The 18,240-nt window shown below is 42.2% G+C and overlaps 1 protein-coding gene across 1 annotated transcript in view; it reads left to right on the top strand.

The window, feature by feature from the left end:
• The window catches only part of STK32A (serine/threonine kinase 32A), a 315,716-nt gene that overhangs the window by 248,252 nt on the left and 49,224 nt on the right, over positions 1–18,240 (top strand). The window contains exon 7 of the mRNA XM_077472966.1: positions 14,365–14,454. Coding sequence (XP_077329092.1) covers positions 14,365–14,454 — 90 coding nt within the window. The remainder of the gene's footprint in view (positions 1–14,364; positions 14,455–18,240) is intronic.

The raw sequence follows: 18,240 nt of genomic DNA, 5'->3' as shown, positions 1-18,240 counted from the left end.
TTCAGCAAGTGAAATGCATGCTCAGTTGGGTTGAGATCAGGTGATTGTCTCAGCCATTGAAGAATATTCCACTTTTCCTTCAAAAGCGCCTGGGCTGCTTTTACAGTGTGTTTTGGATCATTGTCCATCTCTACTGTGAAGCACTGTCTAATCAACTTTGCTGCATTTGGCTTCATCCATCCAAAGAATCCTTTTCCAGAATTTGTCTGGCTTTTTTAGAATTTTTTAGATTTTTGGTAAAGTCTAATCTGGCTTTACTAGTCTTCAGGCTCATGAATGGTTTGTACCTTGTTGTGAACTGTCTGTATTTGCGCTCATGAAATCTTCTCTTGATTGTAGACTTTGACAATGATACGCCCACCTTCTGGAAAATGCCTTCACTTGTCTGGATGTTGTGAATGGGTTTTTCTTTACCATAAATACGATCCTGTGATCATACACCACTGTTGTCTTCCGTGGACATCCAGATCTTTTTATGTTGCTGAGCTCACCAGTGTGTTGTTCTTTCCTCAGAATGTACCAAACTGTTAATTTGGCCACTCATAATGTTGCTGCCATCTCTCTGAGGGATTTGTGTCATTTTTGAAGCCTTATAATGGTCTGTTTCACTTGCGTGGACAGCACCTTTGAACGCACAACATAGGTTCACAGCAATAGATTCCAAATGCAAATACCACACTTAGAATCAACTCCAGAACTTTTACCTGCTTAATTGATGAAGAAATATGAAAGGAGTAGCCCACACCTGGCCATAAAACAGCTTTTAATTTAATGGTCCAATTACTTTAGGTCCCTTGAAAAAAGAGGGATGGCTATTCTTAAGAGATATAATTCCTAATCCCTTCCTCAGATTTGGATGTACATACCCTCAGCGCATATCCATTATATAACTATAGCTTGAATATGTTATGTTAACCACTTAAGGACCGCCGCATGCCATTGTACGTCATTACAATGGCATGTACAGGCACAAGCACGTACATGTACGTGCTTGCCTTCCAGCGGGTGGGGGGTCCGATCGGACCCCCTCCCGCTGGATGCGGCGGTCCAGTTCGCTTCAGGATCGATCCGGGATGAGGGGATGGCCGTTGGTTTCTGGCCATCCCCTCTCGATCGCTCCTGGCGAATGAGAAGCTTCCTCCCACTGTGTATTGTATACACAGGCAGGGAGGAAGTGATGTCATTCTCCTCGGGGCGGTTTTATTGACCGGACTACGAGGAGAGGACACAGTAAGTCTGCACCAAACACTACACTGACACTAAATAACACATAGGCACACAAACCCCCCCCCCCGATCGCCCCCCGATGTCCCCCCGCCCCCCCTCCCCCCCAGTCACAGTGTCACTGATTGCAGTGATCATTTATTTACTGATCACTGCATTCAGTGTCAGTTGTAAAAGTAAAAACTGTCAGGGCAGTTAGTGTTAGGTCCAGGGTAGCCCCCTACCACCCCCAATAAAGATTTAACCCCCTGATTGCCCTTAGAGTTAACCCTTTCACCCCCTTCTGCCAGTGTCACTAAGCGATCATTTTTCTGATCGCTGCATTAGTGTCACTAGTGTCGCTAGGTAGCTAGTTATTTTTTTAGGTTCACCGCCAGGTTTTTATAGCGCTAGGTACCCCCATATACTACCCAATAATGGTTTTAACCCCCTGATTGCCCCTAGTTAACCCTTTCACCAGTGATCACCGTATAAGTGTTACGGGTGACTCTGGTTAGTTAGTTTGCTTTTTATAGCATCAGGGCACCCACCATTTATTACCCAATAAAGGTTTAACCCCCTGATCACCTGGCGGGTGATATCAATTAGGTTTTAGGGTCAGGGTCTGCGTCGCCCCAGGCAGCGCTAGGTTAGTGCCAGTACCGCTAACACCCACGTGCAAAGCATAAACCTCCCGTAGTGGTATAGAATCTGAACAGATCAATATCTGATCTGATCAGATCTATACTAGCGTCCCCAGCAGTTTAGGGTTCCAAAAAAATGCATTGTTAGCGGGATCAGCCCAGATACCTGCTAGCACCTGCGTTTTGCCCCTCCGCCCAGCCCACCCAAGTGCAGTATCGATCGATCACTGTCACTTACAAAATACTAAACACATAACTACAGCGATCACAGAGTCAGGCCTGATCCCTGCGATCGCTAACAGTTTTTTTTGGTAGCGTTTTATATTTAAATCCGGAAGGCAGTGCTTGGTTTTCGGGGTCCAGTACGTGGCTAGGCTCCCAAAAAGTCCCCCACATGTGGTATCGTACTCAGGAGAAGCAGCAGAATTTATTTTGGGGTGTAATTTGACTTATGCCCATAGCATGTGTGAGCAATATATCATTTAGTGACAACTTTGTGCAAAAAAAAAAATTGTAATATTCCTGCAACTTGTGGCATAATATAAAATATTTCATGGACTCAACATGCCTCTCAGTAAATAGCTTGGGATGTCTACTTTCCAAAATGGGGTCATTTGGGGGGGTTTTGGGTTATTTTGGCATTTTATGGCCTTCGAAACTGTGATAGGTAGTGAGGAGTGAAATCAAAAATTTGCACCCTTAGAAACCCTGAAGGCAGTGATTGGATTTCGGGGTACCGTACGCGGCTAGACTCCCAAAAAGTCCCACATATGTGGTATCCCCGTACTCAGGAGAAGCAGCAGAATATATTTAGGGGTGCAATTCCACATATAACTATGGCATGTGTGAGCAATATATCATTTAGTGACCACTTTTTTGTAAACTTTTTTTTTTTTTTTGTGTCATTATTCAATCACTTGGGACAAAAAAAAAATATTCAATGGGCTCAACATGCCTCTCAGAAATTTCCTTGGGGTGTCTACTTTCCAAAATGGGGTCATTTGGGGGGGGTTTGTACTGCCCTGCCATTTTAGCACCTCAAGAAATGAGATAGGCAGTCATAAATTAAAAGCTGTGTAAATTCCAGAAAATGTACTCTAGTTTTTAGACGCTATAACTTTTGCGCAAACCAAAAAATATACGCTTATTGACATTTTTTTTACTAAAGACATGTGGCTGAATACATTGTGCCCTAAATGTATGACTAAAATTTAGTTTATTCGGTTTTTCTTATAACAAAAATTAGAAAATATATTTTTTTCTCAATTTTCGGTCTTTTTCCATTTATATTGCAAAAAATAAATATCGCAGAGGCAATCAAATACCACCAAAAGAAAGCTCTATTTGTGGGAAGAAAAAGACGCAAATTTCGTTTGGGTACAACATTGCATGACCGCGCAATTACCAGTTAAAACAGTGCAGTGCGAAATTGTAAAAAGACCTCTGGTCCTTAGGCTGTTAATTGGTCTGGGGCTGAAGTGGTTAAATACCTGAAAAAAATTAAAATTGTGTCCAAATATATATGGACCTAACTGTATATGTATGTGTGCGTATATATATATATATATATATATATATATATATATATATATATATATATATATATATATATATATATATATATATATAAATACTTATAGAAGAACTGTTCAGCACACTCCGATAGCTCTTATCAGTGGCTGATAATCCACTGATCAGAGCTATTTACCTCAAATGTATAGTTATTTATTAACTCAATACAGGTTAAACTTTTATATTTAGTAGAAATTTAGCAGGAATTTTGTAAAATCTGCTGTGTTTGTATCTGCTACTAACGATTTTAATGTACTTTTAGTGAAAATATTGCTTTGACAAAAATGTGCGTAAATAATGCTGGCCCCTAAAAATCAGTAGCACCTTGTTTTTATTCTACTAGTTTTGGGCTTTAACAAAATGTATGATTTGGGGGCCTTTGAAAAACTGTGAAAGCTGTAAGGGAAAATAAAAAGCAATGGAAAAATTGAAAAAATTACAAAAATCGTCTGGCCACCTGAGTTTAAAAGTGAAGCGCAGGGTCTGGCAGTGAAAGGGAGAGTAAACCCTTTTACTGTCACCAACATTTGGTATACATCGATGGCAGTGTTGGATTTCTACAGTGTATTTCTCACAAACCAACCATACGTTTTTAGACTAAAATGATTAGGCGGCTCTACAACCACCCGAAGGTTTTCACAGACCCCCCGGAAGTGCACCACCCCCCTCTTCAATGAAGGGGAAATGAGACATCAAAGAATTTATGATCCCACCCCACCCCTATGTCAATGCACATAATAAACCGTTCATACTTGTTATTTCTTTGTAAGCCTTGAGTAACATAATACAGTTTTATTACCTAGGGCTTCTGCATTCAGAAAATATATGTTTTGATGGGGTTTAAATTGTTACTAAACCCACGACCCTGAATTCACTATATCTAGTTTCCAACAATACATAGAACATGGAAATGCAATAGCTTTAGTAAATATAAAATTCTAAATACCTTTTCTCATCAGCAGTTAGGGCAGTCTTATGACTTTTATCAGTATCTGTTAAAAGCTTGTAAGAGGAGTTTTTCATTCTCCCCTGATTGTCCTATGTGAGGCTTCAAGACCCCTGACCCTCTGTCTGGACAGTGCTGATTGGCGCTGTGCTGATCACATGCACTCTCCCAAGAAAAAAAAAATACTCTCTAGCAATACGCACCAAACTGAGCATGTGCAGAGTGTCCCCAAGGCTCTGTTCTATCAGGAGCTGGTTTGGGGACTGTGAAAGAAAGGGAGGATCAGAGAAGACAGGCTCAAACAGCCTTTTTACACAATGTGAAGGATTAACCCCTTGGGTTCCACATTGAGTATAACAAGCTTGCTTTACTGCATATACAGATTGATTTTTACTGTTGTGGGTTTAGTAACACTTTAACTAAGATTGAGGCCTAAATAATAATAATAAAAAAAAAGAAAACATTTATTTGCTCAATTTTGGCCAATGTTCACCTAAACAATAATTAGTTATTGGAAAGCTGACAGGGTGACACATTGTAACCACTTGCCGACCTGCTCACGCAGATATACTGTGGCAGGTTCCTGTACGTCAGTCCGCAAAAGCAGGATAGCGTGCATGCACCCACTACATGCTGCGGCAGTATGCCCGCGGGTGCCGCAGACTAGATATCCACCAGAAGCCCACAATTGTGGCAAGGAGAGGCAGAATGGGGAACTACCTATGTAAACAAAGCATTTACCTGTTTTCCTAGTGATATGGCAGAGATCTTCTGTTCCCTGTCATTGGGAGCGGTGATCTCTTTCATGTTTCAGTAAGCCCATCCCCCCTACTGTTAGAACCTGCCGAGGGAACACAGTTAACCCCTTGATCACCCCCTAGTGTTAACCCCTTCCCTGCCAGTGTCATTTTTACATTGATCAGTGTATTTTTTTAGTACCTATCAGTGTAATAATGTCACTAGTCCCCAAAAAGTGTCATTTGGGGTCAGATTTATCCACCGCAATGTCACAGTCATGCCATTACCAGTAACAATAATTAATAATAAAAAATAAATGTCCCTAACGCTATCCCGTAGTTTGTAGACACGGTAACCAATCAATATATGCCTATTGCTATTTTTTTTACCAAAAATATGTAGAAGAATACATATCGGCCTAAACTGAGGGGAAAAAAATGTTTATATATATTTGGGGGATATTTATTATAGCAAAAAGTAAATTGTCGCTCTTTTTTTTGTTTATAGCGCAAAAAATAAAACCCGCAAAGGTGATCAAATACTGCCAAAAGAAAGCTCTATTTGTGGGAAAAAAAGAACGTCAATTTTGTTTGGGTACTACGTCGCACAACCGCGCAATTGTCAGTTCAATTGACACAGTGCCGAATCGCAAAAAGTGCTCTGGTCTGGAAGGGGGGTAAAATCTTCCGGGGCTGAAGCTGTTAAAAGCCAGTATGCTATTCACAGTACTGCTGGTTAATGCCACTTTATATACAGTATATCACATATGCCTTTGAGTGTATGAATAATGTAGTAATAGATAATAAACAACACTATAATCAGGAACATATTTGTTAAGGGAGAAGGATGGAAGGAGTAATTAATTATTGCTGATTAGGGTAAACTAAAGGTTAACAATGGGTTAAATGGGAACGCATTTTATATATAAAAACTTTTTTTGTATTTTACATGTAAGCTTGCTTTCACTGACATCATGTACAGATCAAAGCTCATCCTAATAATCTGGAGATGAATGTAAATACAATAGTAACCATGTATGTTAGGTCTGTTTTGTTATAGCAGCTGCTGGAATAGCTGCTGTATTTGCAGAGCAACTCCTGACTATTATTATTATTATTATTAAAATTATTATTATTATTATTACTATTATTATGTCAGCCTTATAATACACTTTTGTTTCTTACAGCTTTCATTTTTTTTTCCAGAGAATTAAGAAACAGGCTTTTATAAGCAATGTTAACAAACACCTATTTTACTTAATATACTGTCATTACCTTTTTTATTCCCACTTGATGGATGTGAAATTAGCTTTTATAATACACAGCATTTGATTGGTTAGTTTAACCACCTCAATACAGGACACTTACACCCCCTTCCTGCCCAAGCCCATTTTCAGCTTTTATAACTGTCACTTTTTAAATGACAATTGCGCGGTCATGCTACACTGTACCCAAACTAAATTTTTATAATTTTGTTCCCACAAATAGAGATTTGTTTTGGTGGTATTTGATCATCTCTGCGGTTTTTATTTTTTGCTAAATGAATAAAAAAAGAAAAAAAGAGGAGGAAAAAATTTTGAAAAAAAAAAAGGTTTTTGTTTTTCTGTTATAAAATTTTGTAAATAAGTACGTTTCCTCCTTCACTGATGGGCACTAATAAGCTGCATTGATAAGGTGGCACCAATGAGATGGTACTGATGAGGTGGCACTGATAGGCACTGAAAGGTGGCACTGGTGGGTGACACTGATATGCAGCACTGATGGGCATTGATTGTGGCACTGATGGGCACTCATAGGTGGCACTGGTGGCCACTGATGGGCACTGATAGGCGACACTGATGGGCACTGAAAGGCTGCACTGAGGGGGAATTATGGATGACACTGATAGACGGCACTGATGGGCATTTTTAACTGCCACTGATTGGCAGCTGCCTGGACACTGATTGGCGGCTGCCTGGGCACTGATTGGCATATCCCTGGGGGTCTAGGGTGGCATACCTGGTGGTCCAGTGTGGTGGTCATCCCTGGTGGTCCTGGCGGCATCCTGGTTGTCCTGGGCTGGCATCCACGGGGAGGCTGCACTGATAAACAATCAGCACAGACCACCATCAGGAAAGCAGCCGATTGGCTCTCCTCTACTTGCGTCTTGCGTCTGATCAGATCTTCCTGTTTACAGCATGATCAGCCATGATTGGACACAGCTAATCATGTGGTAAAGAGCCTCCTTCAAAGGCTCTTTAGCGAGATCGGTGTATTGGTGTGTCAGACTGATGCCTCACACCGATGTGCGTCCCCATGGGAGCGCGGCGGCTGTTATCCTGCTGGATGTCATATGACACCCAGCCAGGATAACTGAAATACCGCCTGGCCGTCATTCTGCAATAGGTTGGGAGGGAAGTGGTTAAAGAGAAATTTACACTATAAAAAATAGTGTGCAATGGGGGGTTTACCAGTTCACAAGGCATTTTAAAAGCTGTCTCAGACTACTGTATGTAATTTTCATTTTCTGATCTAGAATACACTAAAACCTTGGGTTGCAAGCATAATTTACATGTTTGTAATCCAAAGCACTTGTATATCAAAGAGAATTTCCCCACAGGAAATAATGGAAACTCAGATGATTCATTCCACAACCATTTATTCATAAGTCCTTGAGTAGGGATGAGCTTCGTGTTCGAGTCGAACGTACGTTCGACTCGAACATTGGCCGTTCGGCCGTTCGGCGAATTCCGAACGTTTTGGCCGTTCGCGTCAAAATTCGAGTGACGCGCGCGCGGACCACAATGCACTGCGTTGGCGCAGTGCATTGCTGCCCGATGATTGGCCAAGCATGCACTGTGACCCCACATGCTTGGCCAATCGCAGCGCCGGCAGCGAGGAGAGCCATGATTGGCCACAGGCATCCTGCCTGTGGCCAATCATAGCTCAGGCTGTGTAGTGCACGCCCCACACTATATAAGGCCGCCTTTAAGGCGGCCTCGTGTAGTGTGTTACTTAGCATCTGAAGCAGTGGGTGTTCTGTGTACCTTCAACACAGTACACACCAATCGTTTTTGGCTGATTTCCTATCTTGCTGCTGTGTAGTGGTTGTTGTCTGTGCCCTGACTGCAGTATACACCACTATATTCACCTCACCTATATAGCTAGTGATCTAGCTTTAACCACTTAACAACTGCCCATTGCCGATTAACGGCTTCAGGGCGGTTGTTTAACTCAGAGAGGCCGTTAATTAACGGCCTCCCAGAATTCTGCTCTCGCGTGCCCCGAGGTGTGCACACTCGAGAGCATCCGTGACCGCCGGGTCCATAGGACCCGGCGCATCACGGTAAACGGCCGCTCATAGCGGCCGTTTACCACGTGATTGCTCCGTCAAATGACGGAGTGATCACTTGGAAACAAACCGGCGTCATGTTATGACGCCTGTTCCTCCCTCCCCTTTCTGTACCGATCGGTACAGCGGAGGGGAAAGAGATCGGTGTCAGCAGCGATGTGGGCTGCATCTGCAGTGCCCACATCGCTGCTCACCGAATTTAACCCCTCAATTCCCTGCCAATACTCTGCAATACCAGTGCATACTCTGCAGTACCCTGCCATTATTCTGCAGTACCCCGCCATTACTCTGCAGTACCCCGCCATTACTCTGCAGTGCAGTACCCCGCCATTACTCTGCAGTGCAGTACCCTGCCATTACTCTGCAGTGCAGTACCCTGCCATTACTCTGCAGTACCCCGCCATTACTCTGCAGTACCCCGCCATTACTCTGCAGTGCAGTACCCCGCCATTACTCTGCAGTGCAGTACCCTGCCATTACTCTGCAGTGCAGTACCCTGCCATTACTCTGTAGTACCCCGCCATTACTCTGCAGTGCAGTACCCCGCCATTACTCTGCAGTGCAGTACCCTGCCATTACTCTGCAGTGCAGTACCCCGCCATTACTCTGCAGTACCCCGCCATTACTCTGCAGTGCAGTACCCCGCCATTACTCTGCAGTGCAGTACCCCGCCATTATTCTGCAGTGCAGTACCCTGCCATTACTCTGCAGTGCAGTACCCTGCTATTACTCTGTAGTACCCCGCCAATACCCCGCCAATACTCTGTAATACCCTGCCATAAATTGCCATACCCAGCCATACTCAGAGATACCCAGCCATACTCGGTGATACCCTGAAATACCCAGCCATAGACGCCCCCCACCCCTCACCGCCCTCCGGTGCTTCTACCAACTCGCCAGTACGATCAAAGCCAGAATCTTTTTTTTATTTTTTATTTCAGGCTTCCCAGCCTAGAGGTGAGATGTGGGGTCATATTGACCCCCCAGATTTCACTGTAAAGAGGACCTGTCACCCCATATTCCTATTACAAGGGATGTTTACATTTATTGTAATAGGAATAAAAGTGATCAAAAATATATTTTTGGGAAAAAAAATGTCAAACTAAAATAAATAAAGTAAAATGAACAATAAAAAAATAAAATAAAAATTAAAGCGCCCATGTCCCCATGTGCTCGCATGAGCCACACATGTGAGGTATCGCCGAGAATGTTAGAGCGAGAGCAATAATTCTAGTCCTAGACCTCCTCTGCAACTCAAAACATGTAACCAGTAAAAAAATATTTAAAGCGTCGCCTATGGGGATTTTTTAAGTAGCGACGTTTGGCGCCATTCCACGGGCATGTGCAATTTTGAAGAGTGACATGTTTGATATCTATTTACTCAGCATAACTTCATCTTTCACTTTATGCAAACATTGGGCTAACAAGTGGTTAATAATAGAGCTTGCAGTCAGTAGTGTTAGGAGATAGTGCGTGCTGTCTGCGTGCTCTGTACCCAGTACATACCGCTATAATATAGGGCAGGCCCCTACTTTCAAACATCCAACTTACAAACATCTCCTACTTGCAAACGCAAGGAGACAGCAGCAAGTGAGATGAAAAAAGATGGACGACAAAACAAATTATACAGGGGTGATAACCCTTCCCTATGTTTTCCAAAAAGCTTAAAGATAGTTTTTTTGACTGGAGCTACACTTTAAAAATGTACCGGTTGAAAATGACAAACAGATTCAACTTAACACAACAAACCTACACAGTCCCTGTCTTGTTTGCACCGCCTGTATACTGCTGTTCTGAGTATATAGGGCCTGGGGGCCACACGCATTTCCTTTTTTTAATATGGGTACGGGGTTCCCCTTAATATGCGTACAAGACCCAAATAGGCTGGTAATGGGCAGGGAGGGCTACCCATGCCATGTTTCTCAATGATTTTCAACCATATTGCAGGAACCAGATATAACATTAAAACCGCGAGCAGTTTTAAATGGTGTTATTTCCGTTTAATGTCATTTTGTGCAGGGACTGTTCTAAACACGGGAAACACGTGGCACTTCACAGGCATACTACAGACACCCCGCAGGCACCATATTTAAAGGAATATTTCACTTTTTTTTTTTCACTTTAATCGTCATTAAAATCAGTGCGCCCGCCAAAACGGTAGTTTTTAAAACTTTTTTTTGCAGTGACCCATGTCCCCTGAGGCAGGAGGCAGGTCGCCAAACCCTTTTTAGGACACTATCTTGCATATTAGCCGTTAAAATGAGCACTTTCCAATTCGAACGTTCGAGTCCCATAGACTTCAATGGGGTTCTAACGTTCGTACCGAACGCGGGGGTCGTTCGCAAGTTCTGGTGCGAACCGAACCGGGGGGTGTTCGGCTCATCCCTATCCTTGAGTTTATAGTCCATATAAAAAGGTTATAGCAATGTGATAGTTTGTGTAACCATAAAACGTCCATCCACAAATGGAATCCTCCACAAGGGGATTAGAAGCAAAATCTAGCAGGAGCTACAGAGTATAAAAGAGAAGAGAGGCGCCTCTTAGTGTAGCAATATGGTTACATTTAATGAAGGTACAACATTTAGCAACTTACATGGTTGATGATTAAAAAAGGCACATCTAAGTATGTAAGCACCTGGGATAAAGCTGTCCACATAGAACGCCCTCCGCTCCCCCGCCTCTTACTGCTGTCAGCAATCGTGACCGGGAAGACTACCCTGCAGTAGAACAATTTGAAAGCGAGGCTTGAACCACTCGTGGAGCACAATGTGGAAGGGATGACATTGATGGTGGTGCAAAGGATGATCTATGTGGACAGCTTTACCCCGGATGCCTGCATACTTAGATGTGTCTGTTTTAATAGACATCACTTGTATATCAAGTCAAAATTTATTTAAAAAGTTTGCTTGTCTTGCAAAACACTCTCAAACCAAGTTACTCTCAAACCAAGGACCATGGCTGCTCGTGGTTTTTCCAACCTTCCCATAAGGGAGCAAGATTTTAGCTGTTTGTAGATAAACTAACCCTATACTACTTTATTACTAGTGAATATGAAGGCTTTGAGTTACTATGGTCTGTGCTTATGCACCAGGACTAGTATCTATGGGCTGTAGACTAATTTCCACCTAAACTGTAATTGGTAATTGGAAATGTAGCACTACCCCCATAAGGGCTGCTGGTAACTGTTTCCTCTACTCCTACACAGGCAGGCACTTACATCCGGATAAAATAAATCAGGCTTTGGGCTTGTTTTTGTTGTTTTTATTAGGGGTAATGACTTGGATGGGGTAAAGGGTTGATGAAATGCCCAACTTGAGGGAAAACAAGGTATGGGGACAACTTTTTTCCTCTGTACAAAATCAGAATCCTGGACTGTTAAACTGTTAAACACCCTCAGTCCTTAAAGATCAATGGCAGTTCACAGGCCCCTTTAGAAAAATAGCACAGTGTTATGTAAACTGAATGCAGGAATATCTACTCTCCCTTGTGAACTGCTTCAAATTTTGCTGTCTGCAGGAACTACCAGCCCTCCTGGCTGCTCCGAAGATCTCCCAGAGCAAGGGATAAAAAAAGTTGCAAGCACAGCTGTGTCCTCCTGAAAGCTTGTTACATGTGGCAGGCTCTTCATTTGTGAATCCTGGATGTGCTGATGTACTCACCCTGTCCTTTTTTCTCCCTGCTGCAAGATTCCTTCTCAAACTGTAATGCTGACAGGATCTTCCCAAGCCAGCCCAAGCCCAGCCTAAGGCAGAGCCCCCCCCCCCCCCAGGGGTCCCCCTCTAGTCCACCAACAGCCTCCTCAACACTCCATCTTCCCCCTAACTCCTCCTGCTAACATTGCTCCACCATATTTTAGGGCTGGCCTAACCACCCTGCCAGGACTTCCTGCCTGTGGTTTGGCCAAGTTTCCTCAAGTATGCAGATCAGAACCTCCTGGCCTCCACCCACTAACGTCTAGAAGTTTCTCCAAACTTCTAGATCCAGGGACAGCTACCAGAGACCTGCCTCTGTAGAGCCATCCAGCCTGACCTGCAGTAACCCAAGCCAGTTTCTGACTTATATAACTTACCATGAGTCATAATTTAAATTGTTCTACACTAACACTAGTAGCACACTAGAGGATGCTACAGAAAGTAAAGTCTCTAAAGTCATGAAAAAAAGATCAGCTTGATACATGTAATCTTAGCATGTGTGTTCAAGTTAAAAAACATTGTATTGTGTTTAGTTTGGAGCTGTATATGTACAAAGGGTAGCTATATTATCTTAGTACATATTCAGACTCCACTTTTTGTATTGCAGTGTTGCACAGTTGTTGAGTTTTACTGCTCCTTTTCAATGCAAGTCTTTGAGTGAAGTGACTTATTAACAAAAACAATGCACTTCATGTATGCCTGATATTTTATCTAAGCATTTGTTAAGCATTTAGGTAGAGTCATTGTTGTGAGTTATGATTCTAAAAGCTCAAGGTTTTTTACCTTCATGCAGCAGCCTCTCAGCCCCCCTAATACTTACCTGAGCCCCATCGTGATCCAGCAAGTACATGAGAGCCTTGGCTCTCCAGGGAAGCTCCCTCCTGATTGACTAAGCCAATGGCTCCCACTTCTGTCAATCACAGCCAGTGAGCCAATGAGAAGAGAGAGGGGTCTGGGCCGAACTGAATAGACACGCAGAGCAGCAGCTTGGCAGCAAGCCTGCTTGGGTGCCCCTATTGCAATCTGCTTGTTCTGGGGGGCACTCGGCAGAAGGGAGGGGCCAGGAGCGCTGGTGGGGGACCCGAGGAGAGGAGGATCAGGGCTGCTTTTTAAAAAAAAAAAACTTTGCACAGAGTAGGTAAGTATAACATGTTTGTTATATTTTTATATTGCCTTTAATATCACTTTAATCTTGCTGCCTCTAATCTTTTTGGATAGCAGACATCCCAAAGTGATCACATTTTTTGCCACAATTTTTTGGAAGTAAAAAACATTGAAGTAGTTGAAACAAGGTGCTTGGTAACTTTACACTACATACACATGTTATACATACCTACTCTGTGCAAAGTCTTTAATGTGCAAGCCATACACCGAGTAAGAAGGAGGAAGTTAAGAGGTTCATATACAAGTCACTTACAGTGGGAGAATGGGAATGAGGGGGTAATGTGTAGGGTAAGGGAGGGGAAGGCATTAATATACAGGCACTATAGAGATGGGATGGAGATTAGATGTACAGCTCACACTCAGAGAAAATGAAGGGGATGAAAGGGTATAAAAATGATCACTCAACCCCAAATAGGTTACAACCCTCCACCTTGAATTTGCTGTTGCCTATTTCTCTTGCCTACTTCTCTTCTTATGATACCTTCCATCAACCCTACTTCATTCCCTTTGTTTAGTGTGGAGTGGAAGAGGGGTCTGAGTGTTTGTAAAACAAAGGCAGTGGTTACATGTTTAAATGCTGTGTTCGTCTATCACAGCAGTCACAAAGTACAGAGCCATTCTGATTGGCCTGTGCATTTTATCTCTGATCTGTACTGTCTAATGACAGCTTGATGACAGGCATTCAAACCTTGCACTGTCCATGTGTATGTGTGTTTCATTCAGCGCCCTTTAACCCTTTCCTACCACTGTTGTAACTACTACAGCATGTGTTCCCTAAGTAAAACATTTAAGTTAAAATTGTTAGGTTATAACATGGCTTTAAAATGCGTAGTGATAAAAGTTGGAGGGTAACATGTATTGCACCTAGAAGCCATTAAACTTTCAATTAATATTATTTTTACTGTGGGTTTGAAGACAAAATATAAAATCTGATTGGTTGCTTTGGACATAAAAAAAAAAAATACTTATCCTTCTCATGGTTGTTGTAAAACTGTTTCAATGTATTTTAAATTACCTTTTCCAATTCCTGCTTATTTCTATGAATGATTTAAATGTCATTCTTTTTTTTGTGTAGGGCATGCACATATCACTGACTTCAATATTGCTTCTCTGGTCAATCAAGGTACTAAGATCACAACAGTTGCTGGGACAAAGCCTTATATGGGTATGTGTTCTCCATATTTAGTTTTTTTAATATTATAACAGATTGTAATTTGTACTAAAATGTGATTATTACTTTAAGGGTGTATATCTGTATCAGAGTCATTGATACTGAAAGCCATTTCATTATACAGCCATTCCCAGAATGCTATTAAGCCGCTCTAGTACTTTCACTTACGGCAACATCTTCATTGCAGAACCAAAACCGCATGACACATCAGCTGAACAGAAGCCAGTATTGTGCCTTCAAAGATTTGTGTGGTGTTTGTGCTTGGCAAGATCTGATAGAACAAGGCGGATGTCTGCAAACATGCTGTGCCATAAACAATATAGATAATATACTAATGCTTGAATGTGCAAAGAAGCCCTTTGCGAGACAAAGGGAAATTATATAATTTACTTGAAGATTACATTGACCAGATTTTATAAAGAATCAGGGAGCAATAATTACAGCATTATATACAGCAGTTAATTTAGTTACTTGGAAAGATTTGATTGCTACAGATGATCATCAAATGCCCTTTGAACAACAAAAGCATAGCAATGAATGTGAACCCACTGCTAACTGAACACCAACTTATATGCCCTTCTGCATGGGGTGGTGCTTCAAGGGGGAACCCAGGGAAAGTGAGACCTTCTTAAAAAGAAAAGATCTGCTGCATAAGGGAATACGTTTCTCCTGCATCAATTTTGCTCTAGAGGTAGTCAGAGGACATACTAATCATTTATTTGTATTTTTTTATGTGTAAGAGCCTGCAGTCCTAGTAGACTTGACTTCCATAAATTGTATTTGAACACCACTTTTTTGGCATAGTACTAAATTGGATGTCCTTATAAATATATAAACATCCATCTTTAACAATATGAGTTCATTGAAACTAATATCTAAGTTATGGGTAAAGCCAGGTGGACTATGTCAACCTCTGTCTTCGTATACTCCAATCTCTTTGAGAGTTTTGGTGTTCCAGCATCTCCTGTTACATTTTACTTGTTCAAATTTTTTTATTGAAGGAAAGAACAATAATTCTCAATAGGATGTATCAGAGTGAAGACGTCCCCCAGTATAGGCAATAGTAGTATATTGACTTGATGCAGAGGTCGGGAAGCAGCCCTTTGTAACAACGTGTACAGGTCCATTTGTTTTTGTTTTTTTAATTGTCATGTAAGGCTGTTATGCTTAATTGAGCGAGGAACTCTGTTTCATTCCCTGCAATAAGAGTGGAGTAAAGACTGATTTTCTTAATGCTAAATGTCCTTATATTTATTTTTATAACATTTATATAAAATCTAATAACAAGTATACAAGTAATCACAGCCATGATTACCATTAGAAGGAGCATTATTACTTATGTTGTCTTTAGGATTATTAATTATTTTGTTGCTAATGGCAAGCACCATAAAACGGTCTGGATCCTGGGCATTCCGATGATCTTAGTGAACCAAATTGTCCAAAAAGGACTTGGTACTCAGACATTCTCTGAGAGACACTCTGTGGGCACATGCAGACCAACCAGGCCTGCTGTCCCAAAGATGGGTCTACCATGCTGCTTCATGTTTGCTGGCTTTGACAGCTTGCAGTTGAAATGGAAGTCCTGAGAGAGCAGGGTCTCTCGGACTCTGTTATTCTGACATTGCTCAAAGCTAAGAAATCAACCTTTTGCAAGTTCCATCATCGCTATTGGAAGGCTTACTTCACATTTAAAAAGGAACAGAAGTTTTACCCTAGAGAACACTCAGTGGGACCAAACCTGTTCTTCTAATCTGGGCTGGAGCAACATGTGTCCTTGAACACCCTGAAGGGTCTAGGGTCGACTTTGGCCACTCTCCTCAGACACTCCTGGCCGCTCATTCCCTGGTAAAGGCCTTTGTTAAGTGGGTGGCTAAAATTGCTTCTCCTGTTTTCACACCTGTCTTACCTTAGCTTTACAGAAGTATTTCTTTGAGGTAGGCTCAAAGAAATATAGGATATTCAGCATATTCCCATGGCTATTCCCTACTCGTATGGTAGTTTTTCATGTGTCAGCAAAATTTGTCTCAGAACTGGTGGCTTTAACCTGTAACGAACTCTTCCTTGTTCTTTATAAATACAAGTTAGATTTAGAGCCCTGAGCCTCATTTCTCCCTAAGGTGGTTTTCTTTTTCCACCTTAATACCTTATCTTTGTCCAGCTCCAAAGCACCTCAAAGAGAGCTCTATACATTGTTTAGAGGTAGTACGCACAGTGAGAGTTTATCTCTTGGTCACTGTGTCCATCCAAATCTCATTGGCCTGCCTGCAGGCTTCTAAAATGGCTGTCCTGCATTTCATTGCAACATCTCTAGGTGGATTAGATAGGTTATCCCTGAGGCTTTACCCATTGAAGGTTAGTAATTCTTCTTTCCATGTTAAAGCTCATTCGACTGATTCAATCAGTTGATGCCTCAGGACCAGAGGTCTGTTTCTCAAATGTGCAATACTACTGCACAGAGCAGGTAAGTACCGTATATACTCGAGTATAAGCCGAGATTTTCAGCCCCTTTTTTTAGGCTGAAAGTGCCCCCCTCAGCTTATACTCGAGTCACCGCCGTCTGCCTACCCGATCAGCATGTCGTGCAGACAGACGGCGGCCATTCCACTATTCAAAAGCCGCGCCTCCCTGTCTGTGATAGGCGGAACACTCAATTTCCCAGCAGTCAGTGGTCCGCCTATCATGGACATCCGCTCATCCTCATACTACGGACAAGGATGAGAGGATGTCCGTGATAGGCGGAACGCTGACTGCTGGGAAATTGAGTGTTCCGCCTATCACAGACGGAGGCGCGGCTTTTGAACAGTGGAATGGCTGCCGTCTGTCACAGACGAGGAGGAGAGGTGTGGTGATCCTGGCATGGCCGCCATATGTTTTTTATACATGCAGATCAGTGCAAAATGGCACACAGAGGCTGCAGAAGGACACAGAGGCTGCAGAAGGACAAAGAGGCTGCAGATTGGCACACGGAGGCATGCACAGGACACAGGTAGGCTGCAATGGACACAGGGATGGTCACAGGGATGGACACAGGGATGGACACAGTGATGGACACAGGGATGGACACAGTAATGGACACAGTGATGGACACAGGGATGGACACAGGGATGGACACAGGGATGGACAGGCATGTCTCACCCTCGGCTTATACACGAGTCAATAAGTTTTCCCATTTTTTTTGTGGTAAATTAGGGGCCTCGGCTTATATTCGGATCGACCTATACTCGAGTATATACGGTTTAACATATTTATTATTTTAATAAAATTAACCTGAAGGTTTGCAATCACGTTATTGTCACTTTATATAGTTGGCTTGGACTAAGCTGGTCCAAATCAACTGTATTTATTACAAAACGATGTGACCGCTGGATGTGTTGTAATGGATCATTCAGCATTAGCTAAATACAGGGGGTTATTTACTAAAGGAAAATGCACTATGCACTGAAAGTACACTTGGAAGTAAAGTCACTGTAGCTCCGAGGGGGACATGCAAGGAAAAAAAAAAAAAACAGCATTTTAGCTTGCACATGATAAAATCAGCAGAGCTTCCACTCATTTCAGATATACAGGCATACCCCACTTTTAAGTACGCAATGGGTTTTATTTACTAAAGCTGAAAAGTGCAAAATCATGCTCACTTCTGCATAGAAACTAATGAGCTTCTATCTGCAGCTTGTTCAATTAAGCTTTGGTAATAAAACCTGGAAGCTCATTGGTTTCTATGTAGAAGTGAGCCTGATTTTGTACTTTCCAGCTTTAGTAAATAAACCCCATTGTGTACTT

This window comes from Lithobates pipiens, unplaced genomic scaffold, assembly GCF_037356315.1.
Source record: "Lithobates pipiens isolate NorthernLeopardFrog02 unplaced genomic scaffold, aLitPip1_a1.2 Scaffold_8, whole genome shotgun sequence".
Taxonomy (NCBI): Eukaryota; Metazoa; Chordata; class Amphibia; order Anura; family Ranidae; genus Lithobates; species Lithobates pipiens.
The sequence above is the reverse complement of the archived record's forward strand: the minus strand, read 5'-3'. Positions and strand labels throughout refer to the sequence as shown.